Here is an 18,449-nt window from a genome sequence, read left to right on the forward strand (position 1 = left end):
ATGGTTTCATGTGGACACGTTACACGTGCAAACTTCTAAATCAATGCATAGCATGGTGAATTTAAAAAAAACACATGCTTCACTCACTTCACACATGCATAACCATACAAAACATTAACACACTTCAACACAATTCTTTCTTGTTTCCCACCAGCTTACCTGAAAAAACCTGAATTAATTATTTTAGTAACAGCCCTTGTGTTTTGCATGCATCGACTCTCACTATCTTATTCTCGAGATTTAGTGAGTTCCGTTTTGCACCTCACCACACTACTCTACCGCCACCTGCTGGCTTAATCTAAAACTGCGCTCACTTTATCACAATATCTAGTCAGAAGCAATCTGGTGCTAAATCCTTATTCACATTTCCTTTGTGATGCAATACATTTACTCATTGTGTTACATTGGCACTGCAAGAACACAATTTTGTTTAATGAATATAATGCATTACTCATGAACATGCTGCATCAAAAAAAATTCAGATAAAGCTACAGGTCACACTGGACTTGTCTTCCTGTAGGCACACAAATGCGTCAGCTCGGAAACAAGGTCATGCATCAAGTTTCAAGCTTGGTGAACTATGACCTGCGTGAGACCAATCGAGGATCAAAACATGCGTTTTTGGACAGAAATTTAACATGGAGCAACGTGAAAACAGCACCAATTAATCCTATTTGTCATAGACAATATTTAAACTGGTTTCAAATTGCAACACATGATAAATCACACAGCATGAGACCAAAAGTGCACACTGATTTTAAATGTATTATGACTCGAATTAGTGTAACATCAAAATTGAGCCTTTTGTTCAGAGATTATTTTATTAATCTTTCAGTATAATTGACCATGTCAATGCCAAATTGAAGAAAAACTAAGGTGTGTTTTGTTTTTTTAAATTTGCTGTACAGATAGATTTAGTCAAGGATAAAATTTGTATTTTGATTTCTCCAGACAGTAGTCAGTATAACACACAAGTCATCAGTCTGACTTTGAACAAGGCAATACTAGCCAGTGAAACATCCGACTTTGCACACACGCAACTTGAGCAACGACCCTACAGCCAAGTCAGGTTCTGAGCACACCTCATTTGAGCTGAAAACCCATTTTATTAATGCTGTAATTGCGATTTTGCTTGCAAAAAGCTTTACTTTTAAAGTTCTCTATTACATCTCAAACAGGTGCTTAAAACATTAAGTTGTAGTTCCAGAAATTTGCTTTAGCAAGAGTTCAGAGAGCAAAAGTAAACAAGGCACACATCCAAACCTATTTATATAAACCAATTAAAATAAATAAAGTTCCAAACAAATCCAGAAAGTAGACTGGTTTATTAAAAACAAAATGTTTAGAAACGTACACCCTTAAACGCACAGCCTGGTTTACGCAAACATGCAATTAACTTCTGAGTGGATTGTTCACCAGGGTAAAGACGTGACTTCAACCTCTTCAAAACCATATTGGAATGTTGAGAGCTAATCTGACCCGGACGGGAAACTGACATAGGCCTGACATCCGTACGGAGAGAAGGCTGAATGCTCGATAAAGACAAGGGACTAGGGAGAGGAAGTTTCTCAGCTGTGACAGAGCTCAACACGAGAGGACTAGATACAGTCACTTTCTTAGCCTGAGCATGTGGATGCCTGGATCCAACAGATGTAGAATAAGTTACAGTCACCTTCTGAGTGGGGACAGGACCAACCTCCATAGATAAAGAACCAGTTTCAGTCACCTTCTGAGTGGGGACGGGACCAACCTCCACAGATAAAGAACCAGTTTCAGTCACCTTCTGAGTGGGGACGGGACCAACCTCCACAGATGCAGAACCAGTTTCAGTCACCTTCTGAGTGGGGACGGGACCAACCTCCACAGATGCAGAACCAGTTTTAGTCACCTTCTGAGCGGGGATGGGACCAACCTCCACAAAAAGAGAACCAGTTTCCGTCACCTTCTGAGTGGGGGAAGGACCAATCTCCACAGATACAGAACCAGTTTCAGTCACCTTCTGAGTGGGGGAAGGACCAATCTCCACAGATACAGAACCAGTTTCAGTCACCTTCTGAGTGGGGGAAGGACCAATCTCCACAGATACAGAACCAGTTTCAGTCACCTTCTGAGTGGGGGAAGGACCAGTTTCAGTCACCTTCTGAGTGGGGACAGGACCAACCTCCACAGGTACAGATTCAGTTATCTTTGCAGTAGGGAGAAGGCTGGATATGACAAACAGTGCACCAGAAGAGTTTTTCTCAGTGGGGACAGGACTGGATGCCACAGATTCAGAACCAGTCTCTATCTTCTCAGTGGGGACAGGACCAATCTCCAAAGATACAGAACCAGTTTTCATCACCTCAGTTCCAAACTCCACAGATACAGAACCAGTCTCATGTGGCTTCTCAGTGGGGACAGGACTGGATGCCAAAGATATAGAACCAGTGTCAGTCCCCTTCTGAGTGGGGACAGCACCAACCTCCACAGATATAGAACTAGTGTCAGTCACCTTCTGAGTGGGGACAGGACCAACCTCCACAGATACAGAACCAGTCTCGGTTATCTTCTCAGTGGGGACAGGACCAACCTCCACAGATATAGAACCAGTGTCAGTCACCTTCTGAGTGGGGACAGCACCAACCTCCACAGATATAGAACCAGTGTCAGTCACCTTCTGAGTGGGGACAGGACCAACCTCCACAGATACAGAACCAGTGTCAGTCACCTTCTGAGTGGGTACAGGACCAACCTCCACAGATACAGAACCAGTGTCAGTCACCTTCTGAGTGGGTACAGGACCAACCTCCACAGATACAGAACCAGTTTCAGTCACCTTCTGAGTAGGGACGGCACCAACCTCCACAGATAGAGAACCAGTGTCAGTCACCTTCTGAGTAGGGACGGGACCAACCTCCACAGATACAGAACCAGTGTCAGTCACCTTCTGAGTGGGGACAGGACCAACCTCCACAGATAGAGAACCAGTTTCAGTCACCTTCTGAGTGGGGACAGGACCAACCTCCACAGATACAGAACCAGTGTCAGTCACCTTCTGAGTAGGGACGGGACCAACCTCCACAGATAGAGAACCAGTTTCAGTCACCTTCTGAGTGGGGACAGGACCAACCTCCACAGATACAGAACCAGTTTCAGTTACCTTCTGAGTGGGGACGGCACCAACCTCCACAGATAGAGAACCAGTTTCAGTCACCTTCTGAGTAGGGACGGGACCAATCTCCACAGATAGAGAACCAGTTTCAGTCACCTTCTGAGTAGGGACGGTACCAATCTCCACAGATAGAGAACCAGTTTCAGTCACCTTCTGAGTAGGGACGGGACCAACCTCCACAGATACAGAACCAGTGTCAGTCACCTTCTGTGTAGGGACGGTACCAATCTCCACAGATAGAGAACCAGTTTCAGTCACCTTCCGAGTAGGGACGGTACCAATCTCCACAGATAGAGAACCAGTTTCAGTCACCTTCTGAGTAGGGACGGGACCAACCTCCACAGATACAGAACCAGTGTCAGTCACCTTCTGTGTAGGGACGGTACCAATCTCCACAGATAGAGAACCAGTTTCAGTCACCTTCTGAGTAGGGACGGTACCAATCTCCACAGATAGAGAACCAGTTTCAGTCACCTGAGTAGGGACGGTACCAATCTCCACAGATAGAGAACCAGTTTCAGTCACCTTCTGAGTAGGGACGGGACCAATCTCCACAGATAGAGAACCAGTTTCAGTCACCTTCTGAGTAGGGACGGGACCAATCTCCACAGATAGAGAACCAGTTTCAGTCACCTTCTGAGTGGGGATGGCACCAACCTCCACAGATATAGAACCAGTGTCAGTCACCTTCTTTGTGGGGAGAGGACTGGATGCAAAAGATGTAGAACCAGTTTCAGTCAGCTTCTGAGTGGGGACAGGACCAACCTCCACAGATAAGGAACCAGTTTCGGTCAACTTCTGAGTGGGGACAGGACTGGATGCAGTAGATATAGAACCAGTTTCAGTCAGCTTCTGAGTGGGTACAGGACCAACCTCCACAGATAGAGAACCAGTTTCAGTCACCTTCTGAGTGGGGAAAGGACCAACCTCCACAGATACAGAACCAGTTTCAGTCACCTTCTGAGTGGGGACAGGACCAACCTCCACAGATACAGAACCAGTTTCAGTCATCTTCTCTGTGGGGAGAGGACTGGATGCAAAAGATGTAGAACCAGTTTCAGTCAGCTTCTGAGTGGGTACAGGACCAATCTCCACAGATACAGAACCAGTCTCGGTTATCTTCGTAGTGGGGAAAGGACCAACCTCCACAGATACAGAACCAGTCTGGGTTACCTTCTGAGTGGGGACAGGACCAACCTCCACAGATACAGAACCAGTCTCGGTTATCTTCTCAGTGGGGACAGGACCAACCTCCACAGATAAGGAACCAGTTTCGGTCAACTTCTGAGTGGGGACAGGACTGGATGCAGTAGATATAGAACCAGTTTCAGTCAGCTTCTGAGTGGGTACAGGACCAACCTCCACAGATAGAGAACCAGTTTCAGTCACCTTCTGAGTGGGGAAAGGACCAACCTCCACAGATACAGAACCAGTTTCAGTCACCTTCTGAGTGGGGACAGGACCAACCTCCACAGATACAGAACCAGTTTCAGTTACTTTCTCAGTGGGTACAGGACCAATCTCCACAGATCCAGAACCAGTCTCGGTTATCTTCTGAGTGGGTACAGGACCAATCTCCACAGATACAGAACCAGTCTCGGTTATCTTCTGAGTGGGTGCAGGAACAATCTCCACAGATAGAGAACCAGTCTCGGTTATCTTCTGAGTGGGTACAGGACCAACCTCCACAGATAGAGAACCAGTTTCAGTCACCTTCTGAGTGGGGACAGGACCAACCTCCACAGATACAGAACCAGTTTCAGTCATCTTCTCTGTGGGGAGAGGACTGGATGCAAAAGATGTAGAACCAGTTTCAGTCAGCTTCTGAGTGGGTACAGGACCAATCTCCACAGATACAGAACCAGTCTCGGTTATCTTCGTAGTGGGGAAAGGACCAACCTCCACAGATACAGAACCAGTCTGGGTTATCTTCTGAGTGGGTACAGGAACAACCTCCACAGATACAGAACCAGTCTCGGTTATCTTCTCAGTGGGGACAGGACCAACCTCCACAGATAAGGAACCAGTTTCGGTCAACTTCTGAGTGGGTACAGGACCAATCTCCACAGATACAGAACCAGTCTCGGTTATCTTCGTAGTGGGGAAAGGACCAACCTCCACAGATACAGAACCAGTCTGGGTTACCTTCTGAGTGGGGACAGGACCAACCTCCACAGATACAGAACCAGTCTCGGTTATCTTCTCAGTGGGGACAGGACCAACCTCCACAGATAAGGAACCAGTTTCGGTCAACTTCTGAGTGGGGACAGGACTGGATGCAGTAGATATAGAACCAGTTTCAGTCAGCTTCTGAGTGGGTACAGGACCAACCTCCACAGATAGAGAACCAGTTTCAGTCACCTTCTGAGTGGGGAAAGGACCAACCTCCACAGATACAGAACCAGTTTCAGTCACCTTCTGAGTGGGGACAGGACCAACCTCCACAGATACAGAACCAGTTTCAGTTACTTTCTCAGTGGGTACAGGACCAATCTCCACAGATCCAGAACCAGTCTCGGTTATCTTCTGAGTGGGTACAGGACCAATCTCCACAGATACAGAACCAGTCTCGGTTATCTTCTGAGTGGGTGCAGGAACAATCTCCACAGATAGAGAACCAGTCTCGGTTATCTTCTGAGTGGGTGCAGGAACAATCTCCACAGATAGAGAACCAGTTTCGGTCAACTTCTGAGTGGGGACAGGACTGGATGCAGTAGATATAGAACCAGTTTCAGTCAGCTTCTGAGTGGGGAAAGGACCAGTCTCAGTTATCTTCTGAGTGGGGACAGGACCAACCTCCACAGATATAGAACCAGTTTCTGTCATCTTCTCAGTGGGGACAGGACCAATCTCCAAATATACAGAACCAGCCTCATGTTGCTTCTCAGTGGGGACAGGACTGAATGCCAAAGGTACAGAACCAGATTCAGTTACCCTCGCAGTAGGGAGGAGGCTGGATATGACAAATAGTGCACCAGTAGAGTTTATTTTCTCAGGGGGTACAGGACTGGATGGCACAGATATAGAACCAGTCTCTTTTATCTTCTCAGTGGGGACAGGACCAATCTCCACAGATAAAGAACCAGTCCCAGTTAGCTTTTCAGTGGGTACAGAACTGGATGCAATTATAGAAGCAGTTTCAGTTATCTTCTGAGTGGGTACAGGAACAACCTCCACAGATAGAGAACCAGTTTCAGTCAACTTCTTAGTGGGGACAGGACCAACCTCCAAATATACAGAACCAGTCTCAGCCAGCTTTTGAGTGGGTACAGGAACAATATCCACAGATACAGAACCAGTTTCAGTCACCTTCTGAGTGGGGAAAGTACCAATCTCCAAAGAAACAGAACCACTCTCAGTTATCTTCTCAGTAGGGAAAGGACCAATCTCCACAGATACAGAACCAGTGTCGGTTATCTTCTGAGTGGGTACAGGACCAACCTCCACAGATAAGGAACCAGTTTCAGTCACCTTCTGAGTGGGGACAGGACCAACCTCCACAGATACAGAACCAGTTTCAGTCACCTTCTGAGTGGGGACAGGACCAACCTCCACAGATACAGAACCAGTCTCAGTTATCTTCTGAGTGGGTACAGGAACAACCTCCACAGATACAGAACCAGTTTCAGTCACCTTCTGTGTGGGGAAAGAACCAACCTCCACAGATAAAGAACCAGTCTCAGTCAGCTTCTGAGTGGGGACAGGACCAATCTCCACAGATAGAGAACCAGTTTCAGTCAACTTCTTAGTGGGGACGGGACCAACCTCCAAATATACAGAACCAGTCTCAGCCAGCTTTTGAGTGGGTACAGGAACAATATCCACAGATACAGAACCAGTTTCTGTCACCTTCTGAGTGGGGAAAGTACCAATCTCCAAAGAAACAGAACCACTCTCAGTTATCTTCTCAGTGGGGAAAGGACCAATCTCCACAGATACAGAACTAGTGTCGGTTATCTTCTGAGTGGGTACAGGACCAACCTCCACAGATACAGAACCAGTTTCTGTCACCTTCTGAGTGGGGAAAGTACCAATCTCCAAAGAAACAGAACCACTCTCAGTTATCTTCTCAGTGGGGAAAGGACCAATCTCCACAGATACAGAACTAGTGTCGGTTATCTTCTGAGTGGGTACGGGACCAACCTCCACAGATACAGAACCAGTTTCTGTTATCTTCTCAGTGGGGACAGGACCAATCTCCAAAGAAACAGAACCAGTCTCGGTCATCTTCTGAGTGGGGACAGGACCAACCTCCACAGATAAGGAACCAGTTTCAGTCACCTTCTGAGTGGGTGCAGGAACAATCTCCACAGATACAGAACCAGTTTCAGTCACCTTCTGAGTGGGGAAAGAACCAACCTCTACAGATACAGAACCAGTCTCGGTTATCTTCGTAGTGGGTACAGGACCAACCTCCACAGATCCAGAACCAGTCTCGGTTATCTTCGTAGTGGGGAAAGGACCAACCTCCACAGATACAGAACCAGTCTCGGTTATCTTCTGAGTGGGTACAGGAACAACCTCCACAGATACAGAACCAGTTTCAGTCACCTTCTGAGTGGGGAAAGGACCAATCTCCATAGATACAGAACCAGTCTCGGTTATCTTCTGAGTGGGTACAGGAACAACCTCCACAGATACAGAACCAGTTTCAGTCATCTTCTCTGTGGGGACAGGACCAACCTCCACAGATACAGAACCAGTTTCAGTCATCTTCTCTGTGGGGACAGGACCAACCTCCACAGATAAGGAACCAGTTTCAGTCATCTTCTCTGTGGGTACAAGACCAACCTCCACAGATCCAGAACCAGTCTCGGTTATCCTCTCTGTGGGGACAGGACTGGATGCAATAGATATAGAACCAGTTTCAGTCAGCTTCTGAGTGGGTACAGGACCAATCTCCACAGATACAGAACCAGTCTCGGTTATCTTCTGAGTGGGTACAAGACCAACCTCCACAGACACAGAACCAGTCTCGGTCACCTTCTGAGTGGGGAAAAGACCAACCTCCACAGATACAGAACCAGTGTCTGTTATCTTCTGAGTGGGTACAGGAACAACCTCAGATACAGAACCAGTTTCAGTCATCTTCTCTGTGGGGAGAGGACTGGATGCAAAAGATATAGAACCAGTTTCAGTCAGCTTCTGAGTGGGGACAGGACCAACCTCCACAGATACAGAACCAGTTTCAGTCATCTTCTCTGTGGGGAGAGGACTGGATGCAATAGATATAGAACCAGTTTCAGTCAGCTTCTGAGTGGGTACAGGACCAATCTCCACAGATACAGAACCAGTTTCAGTCATCTCTGTGGGGACAGGACCAACCTCCACAGATACAGAACCAGTTTCAGTCATCTTCTCTGTGGGGACAGGACCAACCTCCACAGATAAGAAACCAGTTTCAGTCACCTTCTGCGTGGGGAAAGAACCCACCTCCACAGATACAGAACCAGTCTCGGTTATCTTCTGAGTGGGTGCAGGAACAACTTCCACAGATACAGAACCAGTTTCAGTCACCTTCTGCGTGGGGAAAGAACCAACCTCCACAGATACAGAACCAGTCTCGGTTATCTTCTGAGTGGGTACAGGACCAACCTCCACAGATCCAGAACCAGTCTCGGTTATCTTCGTAGTGGGGAAAGGACCAACCTCCACAGATACAGAACCAGTCTCGGTTATCTTCTGAGTGGGTACAGGACCAACCTCCACAGATACAGAACCAGTCTCGGTTATCCTCTCTGTGGGGACAGGACTGGATGCAATAGATATAGAACCAGTTTCAGTCAGCTTCTGAGTGGGTACAGGAACAACCTCCACAGATACAGAACCAGTTTCTGTCACCTTCTGAGTCGGGAAAGGACCAACCTCTACAGATACAGAACCAGTCTCGGTTATCTTCTGAGTGGGTACAGGACCAACCTCCACAGATACAGAACCAGTTTCAGTCACCTTCTGAGTGGGGACAGGACCAACCTCCACAGATAAGGAACCAGTTTCTGTCACCTTCTGAGTCGGGAAAGGACCAACCTCTACAGATACAGAACCAGTCTCGGTTATCTTCTGAGTGGGTACAGGAACAACCTCCACAGATCCAGAACCAGTCTCGGTTATCTTCTGAGTGGGTGCAGGAACAACCTCCACAGATACAGAACCAGTTTCAGTCACCTTCTGCGTGGGGAAAGAACCAACCTCCACAGATACAGAACCAGTCTCGGTTATCTTCTGAGTGGGTACAGGACCAATCTCCACAGATACAGAACCAGTTTCAGTCAGCTTATCTGTGGAGGTTGGTCCTGTCCCCACAGAGAAGGAACCAGTTTCTGTCATCTTCTGAGTGGGTACAGGACCAACCTCCACAGATCCAGAACCAGTCTCGGTTATCCTCTCTGTGGGGACAGGACTGGATGCAATAGATATAGAACCAGTTTCAGTCAGCTTCTGAGTGGGTACAGGAACAACCTCCACAGATACAGAACCAGTCTCAGTCAGCTTCTGAGTGGGGAAAGGACCAACCTCCACAGATACAGAATCAGTGTCTGTTATCTTCTGAGTGGGTACAGGAACAACCTCCACAGATACAGAACCAGTTTCAGTCACCTTCTGAGTGGGGAAAGAACCAACCTCCACAGATACAGAACCAGTCTCAGTCAGCTTCTGAGTGGGTACAGGACCAGTCTCGGTTATCTTCTGAGTGGGTACAGGAACAACCTCCACAGATACAGAACCAGTTTCAGTCACCTTCTGCGTGGGGAAAGAACCAACCTCCACAGATACAGAACCAGTCTCGGTTATCTTCTGAGTGGGTACAGGAACAACCTCCACAGATACAGAACCAGTCTCAGTCAGCTTCTGAGTGGGGACAGGACCAATCTCCACAGATAAGGAGCCAGTTTCTGTCACCTTCTGAGTCGGGAAAGGACCAACCTCTACAGATACAGAACCAGTGTCTGTTATCTTCTGAGTGGGTACAGGACCAACCTCCACAGATACAGAACCAGTTTCAGTCATCTTCTGAGTGGGGACAGGACCAACCTCCACAGATAAGGAACCAGTTTCAGTCACCTTCTGAGTGGGTACAGGAACAACCTCCACAGATACAGAACCAGTCTCAGTCAGCTTCTGAGTGGGTGCAGGAACAATCTCCACAGATATAGAACCAGTTTCAGTCACCTTCTGAGTGGGGAAAGGACCAATCTCCACAGATACAGAACCAGTCTCAGTCAGCTTCTGAGTGGGTGCAGGACCAATCTCCACAGATATAGAACCAGTTTCAGTCAGCTTCTGAGTGGGTGCAGGACCAATCTCCACAGATATAGAACCAGTTTCAGTCACCTTCTGAGTGGGTACAGGACCAACCTCCACAGATACAGAACCAGTCTCAGTCAGCTTCTGAGTGGGTGCAGGAACAATCTCCACAGATAGAGAACCAGTTTCAGTCACCTTCTGAGTGGGGAAAGGACCAATCTCCACAGATACAGAACCAGTCTCGGTCAGCTTCTGAGTGGGGAAAGGACCAATCTCCACAGATAAGGAACCAGTTTCTGTCACCTTCTGAGTCGGGAAAGGACCAACCTCTACAGATACAGAACCAGTGTCTGTTATCTTCTGAGTGGGTACAGGACCAACCTCCACAGATACAGAACCAGTCTCGGTTATCTTCTGAGTGGGTACAGGAACAACCTCCACAGATACAGAACCAGTCTCAGTCAGCTTCTGAGTGGGGACAGGACCAATCTCCACAGATAAGGAGCCAGTTTCTGTCACCTTCTGAGTCGGGAAAGGACCAACCTCTACAGATACAGAACCAGTGTCTGTTATCTTCTGAGTGGGTACAGGACCAACCTCCACAGATACAGAACCAGTTTCAGTCATCTTCTGAGTGGGGACAGGACCAACCTCCACAGATAAGGAACCAGTTTCAGTCACCTTCTGAGTGGGTACAGGAACAAACTCCACAGATACAGAACCAGTTTCAGTCACTTTCTGAGTGGGTACAGGAACAACCTCCACAGATACAGAACCAGTCTCAGTCAGCTTCTGAGTGGGTGCAGGAACAATCTCCACAGATATAGAACCAGTTTCAGTCACCTTCTGAGTGGGGAAAGGACCAATCTCCACAGATACAGAACCAGTCTCGGTTATCTTCTGAGTGGGTACAGGACCAACCTCCACAGATACAGAACCAGTCTCAGTCAGCTTCTGAGTGGGTGCAGGACCAATCTCCACAGATATAGAACCAGTTTCAGTCAGCTTCTGAGTGGGTGCAGGACCAATCTCCACAGATATAGAACCAGTTTCAGTCACCTTCTGAGTGGGTACAGGACCAACCTCCACAGATACAGAACCAGTCTCAGTCAGCTTCTGAGTGGGTGCAGGAACAATCTCCACAGATAGAGAACCAGTTTCAGTCACCTTCTGAGTGGGGAAAGGACCAATCTCCACAGATACAGAACCAGTCTCGGTTATCTTCTGAGTGGGTACAGGAACAACCTCCACAGATACAGAACCAGTTTCAGTCATCTTCTCTGTGGGGACAGGACCAACCTCCACAGATACAGAACCAGTTTCAGTCATCTTCTCTGTGGGGACAGGACCAACCTCCACAGATACAGAACCAGTTTCAGTCATCTTCTCTGTGGGGACAGGACCAACCTCCACAGATACAGAACCAGTTTCAGTCATCTTCTCTGTGGGGACAGGACCAACCTCCACAGATACAGAACCAGTTTCAGTCATCTTCTCTGTGGGGACAGGACCAACCTCCACAGATACAGAACCAGTTTCAGTCATCTTCTCTGTGGGGACAGGACCAACCTCCACAGATAAGGAACCAGTTTCTGTCACATTCTGAGTGGGGAAAGGACCAACCTCTACAGATACAGAACCAGTCAGCTTCTGAGTGGGGATAGGACCAACCTCCACAGATACAGAACCAGTTTCAGTCACCTTCTGCGTGGGGAAAGAACCAACCTCCACAGATACAGAACCAGTCTCAGTCAGCTTCTGAGTGGGGACAGGACCAATCTCCACAGATAAGGAACCAGTTTCAGTCACCTTCTGAGTGGGTACAGGAACAACCTCCACAGATACAGAACCAGTTTCAGTCACCTTCTGAGTGGGGAGAGAACCAATCTCCACTAATACAGAACCAGTGTTTGTTATCTTCTGAGTGGGTACAGGACCAACCTCCACAGATCCAGAACCAGTCTCGGTTATCTTCTGAGTGGGTACAGGAACAACCTCCACAGATAAGGAACCAGTTTCTGTCATCTTCTGAGTGGGTACAGGACCAACCTCCACAGATCCAGAACCAGTCTCGGTTATCCTCTCTGTGGGGACAGGACTGGATGCAATAGATATAGAACCAGTTTCAGTCAGCTTCTGAGTGGTTACAGGAACAACCTCCACAGATACAGAACCAGTCTCAGTCAGCTTCTGAGTGGGTGCAGGAACAATCTCCACAGATATAGAACCAGTTTCAGTCACCTTCTGAGTGGAGAAAGGACCAACCTCCACAGATACAGAACCAGTCTCGGTTATCTTCTGAGTGGGTGCAGGAACAACTTCCACAGATACAGAACCAGTTTCAGTCACCTTCTGCGTGGGGAAAGAACCAACCTCCACAGATACAGAACCAGTCTCGGTTATCTTCTGAGTGGGTACAGGACCAACCTCCACAGATCCAGAACCAGTCTCTGTTATCTTCGTAGTGGGGAAAGGACCAACCTCCACAGATACAGAACCAGTCTCGGTTATCTTCTGAGTGGGTACAGGACCAACCTCCACAGATACAGAACCAGTCTCGGTTATCCTCTCTGTGGGGACAGGACTGGATGCAATAGATATAGAACCAGTTTCAGTCAGCTTCTGAGTGGGTACAGGAACAACCTCCACAGATAAGGAACCAGTTTCTGTCACCTTCTGAGTCGGGAAAGGACCAACCTCCACAGATACAGAACCAGTCTCGGTTATCTTTTGAGTGGGTACAGGAACAACCTCCACAGATACAGAACCAGTTTCAGTCACCTTCTGCGTGGGGAAAGAACCAACCTCCACAGATTCAGAACCAGTCTCAGTCAGCTTCTGAGTGGGGAAAGGACCAACCTCCACAGATACAGAACCAGTCTCAGTCAGCTTCTGAGTGGGGAAAGGACCAACCTCCACAGATACAGAACCAGTGTCTGTTATCTTCTGAGTGGGTACAGGAACAACCTCCACAGATACAGAACCAGTCTCGGTTATCTTCTGAGTGGGTACAGGAACAACCTCCACAGATACAGAACCAGTCTCGGTTATCTTCTGAGTGGGTACAGGACCAATCTCCACAGATACAGAACCAGTCTCGGTTATCTTCTGAGTGGGTACAGGAACAACCTCCACAGATACAGAACCAGTTTCAGTCATCTTCTCTGTGGGGACAGGACTGGATGCAATAGATATAGAACCAGTTTCAGTCAGCTTCTGAGTGGGTAAAGGAACAACCTCCACAGATACAGAACCAGTTTCAGTCACCTTCTGCGTGGGGAAAGAACCAACCTCCACAGATACAGAACCAGTCTCGGTTATCTTCTGAGTGGGTGCAGGAACAACCTCCACAGATACAGAACCAGTTTCAGTCACCTTCTGCGTGGGGAAAGAACCAACCTCCACAGATACAGAACCAGTCTCGGTTATCTTCTGAGTGGGTACAGGACCAACCTCCACAGATAAGGAACCAGTTTCTGTCATCTTCTGAGTGGGTACAGGACCAACCTCCACAGATCCAGAACCAGTCTCGGTTATCCTCTCTGTGGGGACAGGACTGGATGCAATAGATATAGAACCAGTTTCAGTCAGCTTCTGAGTGGGTACAGGAACAACCTCCACAGATACAGAACCAGTTTTAGTCACCTTCTGAGTGGGGAAAGAACCAACCTCCACAGATACAGAACCAGTCTCAGTCAGCTTCTGAGTGGGTACAGGACCAGTCTCGGTTATCTTCTGAGTGGGTACAGGAAGAACCTCCACAGATACAGAACCAGTTTCAGTCACCTTCTGCGTGGGGAAAGAACCAACCTCCACAGATACAGAACCAGTCTCAGTCAGCTTCTGAGTGGGGACAGGACCAATCTCCACAGATAAGGAACCAGTTTCTGTCACCTTCTGCGTGGGGAAAGAACCAACCTCCACAGATACAGAACCAGTCTCAGTCAGCTGAGTGGGGAAAGGACCAACCTCCACAGATACAGAACCAGTCTCAGTCAGCTTCTGAGTGGGGAAAGGACCAACCTCCACAGATACAGAACCAGTGTCTGTTATCTTCTGAGTGGGTACAGGAACAACCTCCACAGATACAGAACCAGTCTCGGTTATCTTCTGAGTGGGTACAGGAACAACCTCCACAGATACAGAACCAGTCTCGGTTATCTTCTGAGTGGGTACAGGACCAATCTCCACAGATACAGAACCAGTGTCTGTTATCTTCTGAGTTGGTACAGGACCAACCTCCACAGATACAGAACCAGTCTCAGTCAGCTTCTGAGTGGGGACAGGACCAATCTCCACAGATAAGGAGCCAGTTTCTGTCACCTTCTGAGTCGGGAAAGGACCAACCTCTACAGATACAGAACCAGTGTCTGTTATCTTCTGAGTGGGTACAGGACCAACCTCCACAGATACAGAACCAGTTTCAGTCATCTTCTGAGTGGGGACAGGACCAACCTCCACAGATAAGGAACCAGTTTCAGTCACCTTCTGAGTGGGTACAGGAACAACCTCCACAGATACAGAACCAGTTTCAGTCACCTTCTGAGTGGGTACAGGAACAACCTCCACAGATACAGAACCAGTCTCAGTCAGCTTCTGAGTGGGTGCAGGAACAATCTCCACAGATATAGAACCAGTTTCAGTCACCTTCTGAGTGGGGAAAGGACCAATCTCCACAGATACAGAACCAGTCTCGGTTATCTTCTGAGTGGGTACAGGACCAACCTCCACAGATACAGAACCAGTCTCAGTCAGCTTCTGAGTGGGTGCAGGACCAATCTCCACAGATATAGAACCAGTTTCAGTCAGCTTCTGAGTGGGTGCAGGACCAATCTCCACAGATATAGAACCAGTTTCAGTCACCTTCTGAGTGGGTACAGGACCAACCTCCACAGATACAGAACCAGTCTCAGTCAGCTTCTGAGTGGGTGCAGGAACAATCTCCACAGATAGAGAACCAGTTTCAGTCACCTTCTGAGTGGGGAAAGGACCAATCTCCACAGATACAGAACCAGTCTCGGTTATCTTCTGAGTGGGTACAGGAACAACCTCCACAGATACAGAACCAGTTTCAGTCATCTTCTCTGTGGGGACAGGACCAACCTCCACAGATACAGAACCAGTTTCAGTCATCTTCTCTGTGGGGACAGGACCAACCTCCACAGATACAGAACCAGTTTCAGTCATCTTCTCTGTGGGGACAGGACCAACCTCCACAGATAAGGAACCAGTTTCTGTCACATTCTGAGTGGGGAAAGGACCAACCTCTACAGATACAGAACCAGTCAGCTTCTGAGTGGGGATAGGACCAACCTCCACAGATACAGAACCAGTCACCTTCTGCGTGGGGAAAGAACCAACCTCCACAGATACAGAACCAGTCTCAGTCAGCTTCTGAGTGGGGACAGGACCAATCTCCACAGATAAGGAACCAGTTTCAGTCACCTTCTGAGTGGGTACAGGAACAACCTCCACAGATACAGAACCAGTTTCAGTCACCTTCTGAGTGGGGAGAGAACCAATCTCCACTAATACAGAACCAGTGTTTGTTATCTTCTGAGTGGGTACAGGACCAACCTCCACAGATCCAGAACCAGTCTCGGTTATCTTCTGAGTGGGTACAGGAACAACCTCCACAGATAAGGAACCAGTTTCTGTCATCTTCTGAGTGGGTACAGGACCAACCTCCACAGATCCAGAACCAGTCTCGGTTATCCTCTCTGTGGGGACAGGACTGGATGCAATAGATATAGAACCAGTTTCAGTCAGCTTCTGAGTGGTTACAGGAACAACCTCCACAGATACAGAACCAGTCTCAGTCAGCTTCTGAGTGGGTGCAGGAACAATCTCCACAGATATAGAACCAGTTTCAGTCACCTTCTGAGTGGGGAAAGGACCAATCTCCACAGATACAGAACCAGTCTCGGTTATCTTCTGAGTGGGTACAGGACCAACCTCCACAGATACAGAACCAGTCTCAGTCAGCTTCTGAGTGGGTGCAGGACCAATCTCCACAGATATAGAACCAGTTTCAGTCACCTTCTGAGTGGGGAAAGGACCAATCTCCACAGATAAAGAACCAGTCTCAGTCAGCTTCTGAGTGGGTACAGGAACAATCTCCACAGATACAGAACCAGTCTCAGTCAGCTTCTGAGTGGGGAGAGGACCAATCTCCACAGATACAGAACCAGTCTCAGTCAGCTTCTGAGTGGGGAGAGGACCAATCTCCACAGATACAGAACCAGTCTCTGTTATCTTCTGAGTGGGTACAGGACTGGATGCAATAGATATAGAACCAGTTTCAGTCATCTTCTCAGTGGGGAAAGGACCAATCTCCACAGAACCAGTTTCAGTCACCTTCTGAGCAGGGACAGGACCAATCTCCACAGATATAGTCTCAGTTAGCTTCTCAGTAGGTACAGGACCAATCTCCACAGATACAGAACCAGTCTCACTAAGCTTCGCAGTGGGTACAGGACCAATCTCCACAGATAGAGAACCAGTCTCCGTGTGCTTCTCAGTGGGTATAGGACTGGATGCTACAATTATGGAACCAGTCTCCACAAAAAGGGGTCTAGAATCAATCAGCTTCTCAGTACGAAGAGTGCTGGATGCCATAGAAGGGGGACTAGATGCAGCAGGCAGGGAGGTGGACTCATCAAAAGGGGGACTGGATTCAGTCAGATTCTTAGATGGAGCAGGTAGAGGGCTGGACACCACAGGGATAGGACTAGATGCAGCAGACAAAGAGTTGGACTTTACAAAAGTGGGGATAGACTCAGTCTGTTTCTCAATCTTAGAAATTGGGAGAACAGTCTCCTGAGCAGAGAGACAACTGGACAATCTCAACTTTGTATCAGCCTTAGCCAGCACAGGACTAGACTCCTTGGTGATATGGGGGCTAGAAACTTCAAGTGGGTAAGGGATAGAGCCATTTAACTTCCCAACAACGCCTAGAACAAAGAGACTTAAATAAGTTGCAATTTTTTTCCCCCATGGTCTAGTATTAAGTGTAATAATTTACCTCTTTGGATAACTATCCCAGTCGTATTCTTTAAAGAAAGCAAAACCGCCAAGTTACACTTTCCTACCACTGGCTGTGATGGATTTTCAGAGTCTGTAGTAGGGAAAAACAAAAAAGTTAATTTCTCATCAAGGTAACTACATATTGTGTGCAATACCATCATTATCATAGTTGCAAACCTTTGCCCTCCAAGTCAACTTGTTTAACACCACTTCGGTGGAAAGGACAACCGATTGGAGAAGTACATCCTGAAGACAAAGTGTCAGGTTAAACAGGAATACTGCATGTGTACGCATTTTGATAAATGAAAAAGTATAAGCAATTTTACCATTAAGCACTAACGTGTACCAAAGAATCGCCCCAACCACATATTTACAAATCACCATCTTGACTGCAGATTGAACAAGTCAACCCAGTCCTGCTTTCAGACAGCTAACCAAGGGATTTAAAATATTCCAAATTTCCACCACCTGGGTTTCTTGTTAAGGTGAAATTAATGTCAGGTGACCTACTTGTTAACTCTCTAATGAACCCATTGGTTGGATAAAAACTCTTTAAAGCACAGTATAATTGATCTCCAATGCAAGAAACATGCCTATTCATAGGGCCAGAGAAGTCAAGCTTATTTTTCAATTTGAAGACCAGTGTTTGGGAGGCCACACAATTTTTTTTCTACCTAAAATAATAAGAATCTTTGAACTTATAAGCAACTTCATTATATTTCTAGTTTCAAGAAAAATCAGTAGCTTCTCTGCATGTTATTTGCTAACGTGTTTCTGGTAAGTTTAGCTCCAGCCCAAATCAAACATAACTGAACAAACTAATCAAGTTCTTTTTTTGAAACTTCCAAGAAGGTTTGTTGAGGCAAGTTGGAGCTAAACTCTGCTGGGACACTAGTACTCCAGGAAAAAGTTTGGTGAGCCATAGTCTAAACCAGGGGTCACCAAATTTATTCCTAGAGAGCCAGTCTGCAAATTCTAGCTCCAACTCTAATTAAACTAAAGCTAATCAAGGTCTTACTAAGTATAC

At 47.4% G+C, this 18,449-nt stretch overlaps 1 protein-coding gene across 2 annotated transcripts; it reads right to left on the reverse strand.

Annotated features, from left to right (window-relative positions):
* Window positions 1-1,308: 1,308 nt before the first annotated feature.
* On the reverse strand, window positions 1,309-17,840 carry LOC137489063 (uncharacterized). Of its 2 annotated transcripts, XM_073939458.1 has the most exons (5): window positions 17,749-17,840; window positions 17,600-17,668; window positions 17,421-17,513; window positions 14,153-17,349; window positions 1,309-14,065 (listed from the first exon to the last, which is right to left on the reverse strand). In XM_073939458.1, exons 1-5 carry the CDS (start codon window positions 17,804-17,806, stop codon window positions 1,343-1,345), a joined length of 16,140 nt encoding a protein of 5,379 aa, XP_073795559.1. In that variant the 5' UTR covers window positions 17,807-17,840; the 3' UTR covers window positions 1,309-1,342. The 2 variants fall into 2 exon arrangements, with proteins under 2 accessions (XP_073795559.1, XP_073795558.1); XM_073939457.1 differs by having other exon boundaries at window positions 1,309-17,349.
* Window positions 17,841-18,449: the final 609 nt, after the last annotated feature.

Source organism: Danio rerio, chromosome 23, assembly GCF_049306965.1.
Source record: "Danio rerio strain Tuebingen ecotype United States chromosome 23, GRCz12tu, whole genome shotgun sequence".
In the NCBI taxonomy this organism is placed as follows: domain Eukaryota; kingdom Metazoa; phylum Chordata; class Actinopteri; order Cypriniformes; family Danionidae; genus Danio; species Danio rerio.

Bases quoted from the DNA above. Each gene is read 5' to 3' on its own strand.
- LOC137489063 (XM_073939457.1), bottom strand. From the start codon at position 17,806: ATGGTGATTTGTAAATATGTGGTTGGGGCGATTCTTTGGTACACGTTA. The intron at 17,514-17,599 runs GTTTGCAACTAT...TCCCTACTACAG, and splicing joins AGTTGACTTGGAGGGCAAAG to ACTCTGAAAATCCATCACAG. The intron at 17,350-17,420 runs GTAAATTATTAC...TCTTTGTTCTAG, and splicing joins TGGGATAGTTATCCAAAGAG to GCGTTGTTGGGAAGTTAAAT.